Source organism: Leopardus geoffroyi, chromosome D1 (assembly GCF_018350155.1).
Source record: "Leopardus geoffroyi isolate Oge1 chromosome D1, O.geoffroyi_Oge1_pat1.0, whole genome shotgun sequence".
In the NCBI taxonomy this organism is placed as follows: Eukaryota; Metazoa; Chordata; class Mammalia; order Carnivora; family Felidae; genus Leopardus; species Leopardus geoffroyi.
In genome coordinates this window covers 97,708,924-97,721,939 of record NC_059329.1, presented here as the reverse complement: position 1 = coordinate 97,721,939, position 13,016 = coordinate 97,708,924, and the positions used below count along the sequence as shown (strand labels likewise).

General features: G+C 54.6%; 1 protein-coding gene across 1 annotated transcript in view; it reads left to right on the top strand.

Moving 5' to 3' along the window:
* The window catches only part of SYT13 (synaptotagmin 13), a 41,718-nt gene that overhangs the window by 19,717 nt on the left and 8,985 nt on the right, over positions 1-13,016 (top strand). The window contains exons 2-4 of the mRNA XM_045485069.1: positions 7,101-7,326; positions 10,019-10,153; positions 11,331-11,632. Coding sequence (XP_045341025.1) covers positions 7,101-7,326; positions 10,019-10,153; positions 11,331-11,632 — 663 coding nt within the window. The remainder of the gene's footprint in view (positions 1-7,100; positions 7,327-10,018; positions 10,154-11,330; positions 11,633-13,016) is intronic.

Genomic DNA, 13,016 nt, shown 5'->3' with positions numbered 1-13,016 from the left:
AGGATGGTTAACGGCATCCCCAGCCTCTACCCAGGAACAGCCTCCGCCCGCCAGCAAAATGTGTCCCGACCTTGCAAATGTCCCCTGAGTTAAGATATCAGTTGAATGCTGCAGGATATGTTCTTCTGCATCGTGTCTTCTCTTGCTCCGCACGTTTTTGTGATTTTTTTCTGTGCTGTTGGTGTACCCGTCATTCACTTCTTTTCACTTTTGAGGAGTATTCCATCATGAAAAGAAGCCACCATTTACTTATTCATTTTCCTGTTGACGGACACCTGGGTGGCTCCCAGTGGGGAGCTACTATGAGTAAAGTTACTCTCAGTATTCATGGGTGAGTCTTTGTGTAAACGTGTATTTTCATTTTCCTTGGCTGGATGCCCAGGAGTGCAACTGCTGGGCCATAGGGTAGACAGAAGTTTAACTTGTAAGAAACTACCAGTTGTCCAAAGTGGTTTACTATTTTTCCTTCCAAGCAACGTATGAACCTTCCCATCGTTTCCCATCCTTGCCGACACTTACGGTTGTCGTTCTTTATTTTAAAAATGTTTATTTTGAGAGAGAGAAGAGAGAGAAAGGGAGGGTGTGCGTGAGCGAGTTGGGGAGGGGCAGAGAGAGAGAGAGAGAGAGAGAGAGAGAGGGAGAGAGAGAATTCCAAGCAGGCTTCACGCTATCAGCGCAGAGCCCGACTCGGGGCTCGATCTCGCAAACCATGACTTCATGACCTGAGCCAACATCAAGAGGCAGACGCTTACCCGTCTGAGCCACCCAACTGCCCCAATGTTGTCATTCTTTTTAGTTTTAGCCATTCCGGTACATGTGTGGTAGTTTCTATGTTTTTCATACTTTAATTCTCCTGAACAGATGTATTAGTTATATAGTGCCGCGTAACAAATTCTCCCCAAAATTGGTGGCTTAAAATAACACGAGCTCACCGTTTCTGGGGGTCAGGAATCTGGTCCTAGCATAGCTGGGTCCTCTGGCTCAGGGTCGTGCTGTCCAGGGCTGTGGTCATCTTGAGACGTGACTGGGGAAGGATTTACTGCCAAGTTATGGGCAGGATTCGGTTCCCCATGGGCTGCCCTCCCTCCCTTGTCACATGGGTCCCCCCGTAGGGCACCCTCAACATCACAGGCTGCTTGCCAGAGGGAGCGGACAAGATGAAATCTAATTCTTTTGTAACCTAATCGCACAAGTGACAGCTCATCGCGTATTCTTTTCATCGGGAGCAAGTCACGAGGTCCAGCCCACACTCAGGGGAAGAGAATTACACAAAGGGGTGCACGCCAGGAGGTGAGGGGCCCTGGGAGCCATTGAAGAACCACCTGCCCCAGCAGCTCTTGTGGGAGAAGTGCGGTCTACACCAGAGCTTCTCACACCATCCGTGGGAGAAAAAAACCTGTTCGGTTTGGCTTTAGCATCTACGTACCTTCTCACACGCAAATTCGCGGACAGGAACTCAATGCACGAACCCCACTTTGCATAGCACTGCTCTAGACCTCAGGTTCAAACAAGTATTTCCAACATCTGTTGAGGGCTTGTCATGCTAGCCTTGGTACCAAGGGCTTGACGCTGGTTTGCTTAGCTCATCCTCAATCCAAGCCCAAGAAAGAGGTGTTGTTAGCATTTACAAATGGAGAAACTGGGGGCAGAGAGAGGTTAATTAACCGGTCCCAAGATCACACAGCGAGTAATTGGCGGAACATTGACTCCAACCACGCTGTCTTGTTCTGGACTTTGAATGCCTGACCACCGGGCTACATTTCAAACTCTTGTACACGAGTTGGTGTGCGTGATTACAGGTACTGGAGTCCAGGGTGACAGAAGCTGGCAGGTCCCTTGCTCCAGCCCAGCTCCCCCCCGAGGCGGGGGCTTTGCTGAGCTTAGCTGCAGTGGCCTGTGCTTGACATCATCCAAACACTCTGTGTTTGAATCTCTCTCCTCTGCCCTCTGCTTTCTAAAGGTCAAGTATAAGGGATAAAGCCATCTGTCCCCCTTTCCAGCCGAGTCTGCTTGGCTCCTCCGTAGCTCCCAGGGTGACGTGATGCTTTAATATGGATGCCCTAGCACGAGAGCCCAATTTAATAAACAGTCTTTAGGTGAAAAACTTAATCACGTTTGTGACGTTAGGGGTCGCCTGACGCCTCTGGTAAGGTTAAGCGTTTGTTTACAGATCATTAGCTGCATAATTAATTTCTCTTTTTCCGACACCAGCCCCCTAAGGGAAGGGCAGCATCTGTCTTGTTCACTTCTGTGTTCCTAACGCTTAGCATAGGACCTGGCCTCTAGTAGGGCTCAATAAATATTTGTTCGTTAGCTGAAGGGTTGTCCCTCCCCCCATGCCATCTGTCTCAGCTTGGATTGGGGAAGGCTGAGCCCACCCTGAGGCCACTGAGCTGCTCTTAGGCAGGAAGTGCCATCTTGGGATGGGATGCAGCGGGGAAGGGGGGGGGAGGGGACACACAGAGGTGTTACTGAGCCGGCCACCACCTGGCACCAAGGACAGTTGCTCGAGATGTCATCTTCCAAGGGGTGACTGAAGATACTTTGGGAATGGGTAGGAAGGAAGAAAGGAGAAGAATTCAGGTCTGGCTTCCTGCTGACAGTGGTCAAGTCCCCCCCGCCCCCATCCCATGGAGTGTTAAGTCTTGGCACATCTGGGCTGCCCTTGGGCTGACCCACAGTGTCCCTGGATGTCCCACGCGCCTCACCAGCCACTGAGAAGCCCCCGGGCAGGTGGCAAGAGGGGAGGGGCGTGACCCAAGGTGCCGTGGGGCCGTGCCACATGAAGCTGCTCGGGGTCCACACTCTCGGCAGGAGCCAGGGGCACAAGGGGACAGGTGAGAGGCAGGGACAATCTGCAGAGACTCAACAGAGGGCACTGAAGTTCCAGTCGTTGAAGTGGAAACACAGATGCGTTTGAAAGATGCAGTGGTGGGGCGCCTGGGTGGCTCAGTCGGTTAAGCGGCCGACTTCGGCTCAGGTCATGATCTCACGGTCCGCGAGTTCGAGCCCCGCGTCGGGCTCTGGGCTGACCGCTCAGAGCCTGGAACCTGTTTCCGATTCTGTGTCTCCCTCTCTCTCTGCCCCTCCCCTGTTCATGCTCTGTCTCTCTCTGTCTCAAAAATAAATAAACGTTAAAAAAAAAATTAAAAAAAAAAAGAAAGATGCGGAGGAACCAGGGTTTTGAAATGCAACGAATACGGTTGTAGAAGAGAACAAGACAGGGAACCAGCAGCTGCTTTCGCCGCTTGAAGGGAGTAGCAGGCGTCAGACCCTGCCCCCAGTGAAGGGCGACAAATCGCTCTCCACCTCAGGGAACCGTTGCCACACAGGACCTTACCAGGGCAGGGCAAGGATAGACCGCAAATGAGGATGCCTTCGGCTGGATGCAGAGACGTTCAGGAGGTGGGAGAGGCGTCTCACCCCAGGCAGTTTCTCTCCACCAGTCATGGCATCCTGTGTGCTCATGACAAAGGCAGTGTCTCAGTTCAGGATGCTCCCGCTGCCAACCACAAAGACCCCAACCCAAACCGGCTCGCACAGGAAGGACCACATTACATTGCTCGTGCATCTCAGAAGTGCCGAGCGGGGATACCGGGCTTGGTTGATTCGGAGGCTCCATAACACTGTGACCAGAGAACACAGCTTCCTTGGTTGTCCCCACCCTGCTGTCCACCATGTCCACTTTGTCCCAAGACTGGCTCGTCTTGCAGTCACCAGATGGGGCCACAGGCTACCTGTCCAGCAGGGGAGAGGATCTCTTTTACTTCCGTGCCATGCAAGCCCTTCCATTCTGCCTGTCTGGGCTCGCTTTCCGGGACAGGTGCCCACCCCTGTGCTAAAAACAGTACCCAGGAGCCCATGGGATCACGTTAAGCAGGTCCCCCTGCCCCAACCCAGAGCTGGGGCCGGGGAGGGATCCCGAAAGCCAGGGGATCTGGAGGAAAGGCAGAATAGAGAGGGAACGGATGTTGGAGGACAGCCAGGAACACCCCAACTTTGTGCTCTGGCGATGCATTTTAAGCTCTTGTCACAGGCTCTTGAGCTTATCAAGGGGCTCACAAATTCAGAGCCAGCGAGCAGGAAGGAGCACCGACCCAGGCTCTGCGGAGGCTTGAAGCAACACGGAGTGAACCTCACTCAGAACTGAGCCCCGTCGTTCTCTCTTTGCGTCCAGCATCCCAGACAAACGGGGACTGTGTTTTTGAGAAGCAGGTGCAGGGCAATGGCAATGACACAAATTTGGAGTCAAAATGTCTGAAGGCCCAGTTATATATCACTTGTCGGTTGTATGACCTTCAACTTGCTCAAGCTTCCGATCCCTCGTGTGATAATATAATAAACGTAATGTTTTTTTTTAATTAACTTATTTTGACAGAGAGAGAAGGGGTGCGTGTGTGCGTGCGTGCGTGCGAGCAGGGGAGGGGCAGAGATCGAGGGAGAGGGAGAACCCCAAGCGGGGCTCCACGCGGTCAGTGCAGAGCCCGACGTGGGGCTCGATCTCATGAACCATGAGATCAAGACCTGAGCCGAAATCAAGGGTCAGACACTTAACGCCCTGAGCCACCCAGGCGCCCCGGTAGTGTAATAATTGTAACTCGGGCTTGGGTGAAATATCGGAGGTGGGCACCACTTTGTGGAGGATGGAAAGACGTGGAGACCTGTCATTGCTGTCTATGTGTGTGTCCGTTGGGGGCCCCGGGCTCCAGTCAAGGGCACAGCCTTCCTCCCCCAGCTCGCTGCCCTGCTTTCTCATCCACCCCTCCTTCAAGGTCTGGCTCATGCCTTGGCCCCTCCCGGAGGCCCTCCCAGACTCCTGCTTGCCCCCTGCACGCACCATCCGCTCTCCCCCCAGGGCTGTTCATACAGACTGCCCGATGCCTGCTTCTGTCCTGCGGCCCCAAACTGCCAAATATGCCTGCTGTTTACTCTCCGGCGTGTGATTGACTCCCCAGCACCTGCAGATAAAGAGCTGTGTCTCTCCCCTCTCTGTAGCTCAGAATGCAGGAGTGGAGCAAGCCTTGAAAATCACGTGTCACTTGAGGTGACACACTCAGAGAGGTGCAATGACCTGCCAAAAGTTGCTCAGCTCCGGTGGCACGGTCAGTATTAGAGGCCAGGTCCCTCGATGCCCGGGGACACCGTCGATGGAGTGAGGGCGCAGAGGGGACCTGAGTTTGCAAATCGCACAGGTCCCTCTGCGGGTGGTTGCTGTGCGTAGCGGTGACCAACGTTTCTGATGAGTGGGTGTTGTGCCAGGCAAAGGCTTGAGGGCGGGGAGGGCGTCGGGAGCCACGGTTGCAGCGGGCTTTGGGGTCAGGCCGATCTAGATGTAAATGTGCGGCCACCCCGCCGTCTGCTCCTGGGCGGCTGTGTTCCATTTAAGTCAGAAGTGCTTTTCCAGCCTGTGCGAGCCGGGCACACTCAGCAGAGACCGGGACAGTCTCGGTTGCGCTGCAGTCTGCTGGGCGGTGTTTCCGAGAGAGGAAGGAAGTGTTTTATCCCCTCTAAGCCCTTTAGGGACTTGGGAAGAAGAAGAGGTAAATAAAGCAGCAGCAGGCCACCTGCACCCCCTTTGAGCCCTGGTGCATTCCTGAATAATTAAGGTCACGGAGGTCCAGCCTCCCTCGGGGACGGTCGGAGACAGAGTGTCAAGGAGAGCAGAATGTCCGGGATTTATCCCAGGAGAGTGAAACGTAGACTGTGCAAACACTCCAAACACGCTCTTGGAAACCACGTGAACTTCTGAGTGCTGTCCCCCTCCAGGACTGCATCACCCCCACTGCCACCCCTGCCCGACACTCCCCAGTCCCTGGGTCAGAGAGCAGCCTTGACCCCTGGCCAGCCCCTCCAGCAGCCACAGAGAGGGGAGAGACAGCAGGGCCAGCAAGGAGGGCAGGAGGCTGCTTGGGGGACTCTATTGTGGGTCTGCACCTGCCCCAATTTGAGGGTTATTTTATGGGCTACCCACCCAGCATTTTGAGTTCTAGGTCTGGCCATCAGTCCCTGACTTCCCGGGGACTAGGCAGACCCCTGATATTGCTGCCTGGTATATGAGTTGGAATCCCTTAGGTAGAAGAGATCTCAGTCCCTAGTGGAGGGAAAGACAGAAGATTCCACTGGTCTGTGTGACGCAGCCCTGCATACTTAAAGCTTCACAAGCAAGCAGGCCTTTGTGTAGAGAAAAAGATGCCCTTTCCTCCAGGTGGACTAAGACCCTACCTCAGGGCACACAACTGGGCATGTGGTGCACACACTGCATTTCAACCCTCACTTGCCCCTCATCGGGGCTCCTTTGTGCAGTGCACAAACCATACAACTGAACATGGCAGCCCTAGCCACGGGTTTATATTGCATACTCCCTGTGAGCAGACACTGTGCAGGCACCAGGGATACAGAAGGAGCAAGATAAGACATAATCCCTGTGCTTATGGAGCTCACACAAGACTGGACACAAACAGGCCAACCTATGAAAAAAAAATAACAATATAGGGGCGAGCTCAAAGCTATAAAGCAAAGAGCAGGATGTGGTGAAAGGGAGGGACAGGCTTGGGGGAGGGACTTAATTTACAGCAGGTGGAGGTGGGGGGGGTGGTTTGGGGGGAGGGGTTGGGGTCCAGAAATCAGACTCAGAAAGAGTTCAGCCCTGTTTGAGAAGCAGGGAGCCCAGTGACGGGAGCCGTGCAAAGGGAAGATTCTGGGACAATGTCAGAAAGGTGAGTAGGGCCAGGTTGGGCCAGTGCTTGTAGGTCTCTTGAAGGGGGGGGGGGGGGGGGGGAGGGGCGGTGAGAGAACAAGAAGCAGGTGGCACAGGTGATGGGCCTGAATAACCCCAGGGGACCCAGCAGAAGACCACTGGGCAGGGGGAGGAAGGGGGAGGATGAACAGGGCCCAGATGTCATCGCAACCGCGGTGTTGTGGATTCTGGTGTGTTTGAAAGTGACATTTTGGCTGCTTGGGTGGTGCCCCTCGGAGCATAAAGGGACCCCAGCCCTCCCTCTGCCTCCCGTGAAAGGGCGGGTCATGGCTTCTCCTTGCTGTGGGTAGAAACCAGGCGGGAGGTCTTCTCGTGGACTAATCAGAGTGACGTGTGTTTGCAGTTCAATGTTAAAAAGTCCACGGAGCCCGTCCAGCCCCGAGCCCTCCTCAAGCTGCCAGACATCTACGGACCCAGGCCGGCTGTGACAGCCCCGGAGGTCATCAACTATGCGGACTATACCCTGAGGACCACGGAGGAACCTGCGGCGCCTGCCAGCCCCCAGGCCCCGAATGACAGCCGCCTCAAGAGGCAGGTCACAGAGGAACTGTTCATCCTTCCTCAGAATGGTAGGGGTCTCCTGCCCCTCGTTCTTCCATGGGCAGTACTCAGGGGGGCTCACGGCGTCTCATGGCCAGCCCCAGCATTTGACGCTGGGCAAGCATGGGGGCACAGGGCCTGGGAATTACAGTCCTTTATTCCTGCGGACCTATTGCTACCCGGCTTCTCTCTGAGGCCTCCAGCTTCCGACTGGGGAGTGGAGAGTCCTTTTCAACTCACGTGGAGGGGCCATGATTGAATCGTGGGCTTCCAGAGTCCCGGGGCCAATTCTCTGCCCTTTTACGTACTCCTCGTGGGGCCTTGGTCATGTGGCTAACCTCTCTGGGCCTCAGTTTCCTCGTACCTGAAATGGGAGTCTACTGTTGTCTTCCCGGGAGGGCATATGCACTTACACCCCAAGTGTAAATAAAATAATGCATATAAAGTGCTTAGCCCAGGGCGTGGCAGCAAAGGTGTAACCAAAGCGTGTTGTTATCATTGTTGTTTCTATCCTGCTTCTCCTCAGCGTCCACTTTGAGATGCAGCAACCTTTCGGGGTACAGGGCTGTGCTGGGCGCCGGGGCAGATACGCGAAGCAGGCACAGCCCCTACCCCAAAGAGCATGCAGGCTGTCCGAAGGAGGCAAGAAACACATCCAGGAGGACGGATTCTTGTGTGGTCTGGGGTTTTATTTGTGTGGTCGGAGAGGCAGACGGTACAAGGGGAGGCAGCGTAACTGGCTCTGACGTTGACCCCAATTTTTACGCATCTCCTGGCCTGGGTCCAACTGGAGCGCATGCTGGCCAGTGAGCCGGTGCCCCCGCCCCCCCACCCAGAACCACAGCGATTAGCCTGGCGTTTCTTCAAGAACGATTAGCCTGGCGTTTCTTCAAGAACAATTTGCAAGGTGCCTGTGGCAGGAACGCATCTGCCCAGCTCTTAGCCCCGCATGTTATACCAAGCAGCCTTGGTCTTTTTTCTTTTTTTTTCAACGTTTATTCATTTTTGGGACAGAGAGAGACAGAGCATGAACGGGGGAGGGGCAGAGAGAGAGGGAGACACAGAATCTCGGAAACAGGCTCCAGGCTCTGAGCCAGCAGCCCAGAGCCCGATGCGGGGCTCGAACTCACGGACCGCGAGATCGTGACCTGGCTGAAGTCGGACGCTTAACCGACTGCGCCACCCAGGCGCCCCTCTTAGCCCCGCATTTTAAAAAGATGTCAAATAGACCCACTGAGGACCCGACAGCTTAAGATCCGAGAGTGAGGAAAAGCTTGCACGTGGAGCGTTGGGGGTAGTAATCATAATCACAAGAGGGCTCCCCTTTCTCGGGAACCCCAGGTTTCCCAAAGCTCGGGGGGAGCCAGGATTGGATGCTGCCCACCAGGAGGAACAGGGCAGCGTGTCAGAGCCTGGAACTTCAAAGAATTCGGAACACATTAGTTTGTCTTCTCTTTGTCATCGTTCGTCATTGTTCCCCACCCCAGAACGCTGGTTCCATAGACATCTATCAGGAGTTGATTCTTCAGCAAATATTGACCAGAGGCAAGGGAGTGCAGGCGACGAGGATGCCAAATTCATCGGACACTGTTCCCGTGATGCCCAAGGTGTCCTGCTCCCGCCAGTGTTGATCCTCAGCCCCCCCCCTGGAGCTCAGAATTCCGTTTCTGGAAGCAGAATCCATTCTTGCATTGCCAAGCCGTGCCAGCTTTGGTCTGGCTTTGATTTGGTTTTGAATTTGAAGGCCGAGGTAGCCTGAGAGAGGAGAGCTGTGGGTGCCAGGCAGGACCCTTCTGGCACTGACCCTGCTGTGATCATCCCTGTGGCGCCCCTGGGAGCCACCTGAGTCCTGTGTTCACGACGGTCTCGCTTTATGCGTTGCTCACATCCTGGTCAGTCTGTTCCTTACTTAGACGCACCAGAGGAATTTTTCCCCACGTGCAGGAACCCCACAACAAGCCATTTTGGAAATTAAATAGGCCTTTAAATTTCTACCCTCTAAAGTTCTGAGAATCAAAACTTTTTCCGTTCCAATTTGCTCGAAGTGGAGTCGGCTACAGCCGCTGGATCCTTTAATTCTCGTATTATGTTTGACTCACGAGAATCTTCCAGATGTTTGACTCCTGTTCCAGTGAGGGGCAGAGTGAGCGATATTTGTGGTTTGGGGGGAACTTCTGAATCATTTAATGCAAGTAGCTCTAGGAAGGAGACACTGTTATCATTCCCATTACAAAGATGAGGAAACTGAGGTTCGAAGAAGTCAAGTAGCTTGTCCAAGGTCACATAACTCTTTTTTTTTTTTAATTTTTTTTTTCAACGTTTATTTATTTTTGGGACAGAGAGAGACAGAGCATGAACGGGGGAGGGGCAGAGAGAGAGGGAGACACAGAATCGGAAACAGGCTCCAGGCTCCGAGCCATCAGCCCAGAGCCTGACGCGGGGCTCGAACTCACGGACCGCGAGATCGAAGGTCACATAACTCTTAAGTGGCAGCTCGTGTGTGACACCAAAGGCCATGTCTTGAGCACTGGGCTGTGACGGTCCCTTAACATGTAATCCCAGGACCGCAGGTGTCACCCTGGGGTGGCCACCATGACTTGGCCCCCGGCTAGAGCGCTTTTGGTTTCCATTCGTGGCATGGGTAGCCCATGGGAAAGAGAGGATCTAGGAAAACAAGGACCATAGTGCGGGTGGCAGTGACGGCCTTACCTCTCTGGACAGGTGTGGTAGAGGATGTGTGTGTCATAGAGGCCTGGAACCCAGAGAAGGCCGCCAGTTGGAACCAAGCCCCCAAACTCCACTACCGCTTGGACTATGACCAGCAGAAGGCGGAACTGTTTGTGACTCGCCTGGAAGGTATTACTTGTATTTGACTTTCATGGGCTTCTGTGGGTGCGTCTCCCCTGGAGGAGCTGTATAGGAGGAATGGGAGCACTTGAGGCTGGAGGGAGCACTCAGTGCTGGATTAGCACTCGGTAAAGAACGGACCGTGAAGTGTGTGTGTGGTGGGGCGCCGGGGGCGGGGGGCGGAATCCACTCCCCTCTCATATAACATTCAAAGTGGAGAGTCCTGGTTGGCCTCTTTCTCTTCCAAATGGTGATTCAAACCTCTTTCCTCCAAATGGTGATTCAGGGACCAGGTTCCTTCCATCAGGGCCCCCGTTATCCTCTCAGGCCCCCTTGTCATCTGTATCTAGCAGGTGGAGAGAGAGGGAGAAGAGGGAGGGAGCACAACCACCCCTTAAAAGCCATGACCACACAGAACATGCATCACTCCTGCTCAGACCCCATTGGCTGTAACCCAGTCACATGGCCACTGAATGCAAAGGAGCATGGGAAATGTGGCTTAGCAGGTGCTCAGCAAAAAGAGGAAACCGGGTTTTTGGTGAACAGCTAGCTGTCTCTGCCACAGGTGCCTTTGACATTGAATGGGGCTTTGTGGGGGATAAAGAGGGTGTTCTGAATGGTCAGCAAAATTTCTGTAATCCAAGAACCGGTCCAAGGGGTCAGGATGCCCCTGGTCTCTCCGCCCCAACAATTTTGCCATCAGCAAACAGAGCTAAGACTTTGCAAAGGAGTTGGGGCTGACAATGGGCCATTCTGTGGCTCCTTCTCTCTCTGCCCCTCCCCCACTTGCACTCTGCCTCAAAAATAAGATAAACATTAAAAAAAAAAATTTAAAAATTACAGTATCAGAGCATAAAAGCCCTCAGCAGTTTGCGGGCCCCGGCATCTTGGGGAAACCTCAGAGTCATGAAGTGGGAAGGGCTCCGGGAAGCAGCCAGTCACGTCCCTGTTCTCCAAGGGGAAGACCAGCGTGTGCTGACATTGGCCACCTCGGAGGGTCTCCCATTGCTGAGTGTCTTACTGAAAGGGGATTCTGCAAAGCCAAGGTGGTCAGCCCTGGGGCTTTCGTACCCCTGAGGTCATGGCCATTCAGCTGGATGCGGCAACTCCAAGCAGGCCTGTGTTTCTCCTCTACCCTTGTCCTTGAGAAAGTCCCACGTCCGTGTTGCTATCTCCTTGGCTGCAGCTGTGACCAGTGGCCACGATGGAGGCTGTGACTGCTATGTCCAAGGCAGCGTGGCCAACAGGACGGGCACCGCAGAGGCCCAGACGGCCCTGAAGAAGCGGCAGCTGCACACCATGTGGGAGGAAGGCCTGGCGCTCCCCCTGGCGGAGGAGGAGCTCCCCACAGCCACCCTGCTGCTGACCCTGCGGACCTGCGACCGCTTCTCCCGCCACAGCGTGGTCGGGGAGCTCCGCCTGGGCCTGGACGGGGTGTCTGTGCCTCTGGGGGCCGCCCAGTGGGGTGAGCTGAAGACTTCAGTTAAGGTAGGGTGACCTCGCACCAGGAAAGTTGAAGCCTGTTAGGGGAGCATGCGGCGGCAGGACTGGGCCAGGGCTCGCGAAACAAGCGTCACGGACCTTCCCCGGGTGTGCGTGTGTGTGTGCGAGGACGCTCGGTGTCGTGAACAGGGTGGAGGGCTGGAGCGGACTCAGCCCAGGCTATGGAATTTCCGGAGTCTGGTTTTGCTTCTAGCTTGCCATGTAAGATCCCCCTGCCATCATGGAAAACACATTATGTGTGATTTGGCTCTGATGCTCGGGGGGAGGGGGGAGAGTAAGTGGGGGAGGAGCAGAGGGGGAAGAGAGAGAGAATCCTAAGCAGGCTCCACACCCAGCATGGAGCCCGACATGGGACTCGATCTCATGACCGTGAGATCGTGACCTGAGCTGAAATCAGGAGACAGATGCTCAACCGAGCCCTCCAGGCGCCCCAGTAATGGCCCCATTTATATTCACGTATATTCCCTGTGTCCCTGCTGTGTGCCAGGCACTGCTGTGGAATCCTCCTACCCAGAACTTACAGGCCAGAGGCATAAATTGGAGCAGACGAGTGACATTGACAAGGACAACGATGATATTGGACATGCATTGAATCCTAAGACATGGAAGAAAGACCTAACCTAACTCTGATGGAGAGTTCTAGAAGGCCTGGTGCGAAATGGCGTTTGTACTGGGATTTGGAGATGGACTGGGCTAGGGACAGCCCCAGAGCCCGGTGTTCTCTGTTGTCACCAGCCCTGGCATGGTTCTCCCCAGCCCTCTGCTGTCAGGGGAGCCGAGGGTGTGAGAGGAAGCTCTGCTGAAAGGCTGCACTGCTCAGAGAGGGGTCTCTTGGAGAGCAAACCATCGCTCCTCCCAGGTCAGGGCAGCGAGGGGTCGGAGACATCAGGGCTGTAGGACGGTGTGTGATTATTTAGGCTCTGGGGTCAAGGCCTTATCCAAGGGCTGCCACAGTGGAGCCTAGAGAGAACCTTCTAGAAGACCAGTCTCAACCTGCTGGCCGGTGCCTTCTCGGGGAGACTGGGTGGCCTACACAGTCCTAAGTATTTACTACCTGACTTTACAGAAGAAGTCTGCTGACTCCCATGCTAGAGTAATAAAATACTAACAAAGCGCATTCATTTGGGGCTACTTATCTATCAGCTGCTGTGCTTGGAACTGTACCCCAGTTCTTTCCCGGAGCCGCCTGGTAAAGGTGACACTGTGACTCATTTACAGACATGGAGCCTGGGGCTTAGAGTAGCTGGGTGACCCTTGCAGGGTCACCCAGCTGGGACATTGCAAGCGGGACCTCGGGACCGGGTTGGTCTGGCTGTGAGTCCTGTGCTGTCCCCCCACCACCGTGCCACGTAAATGCCGTCTGAGTGCC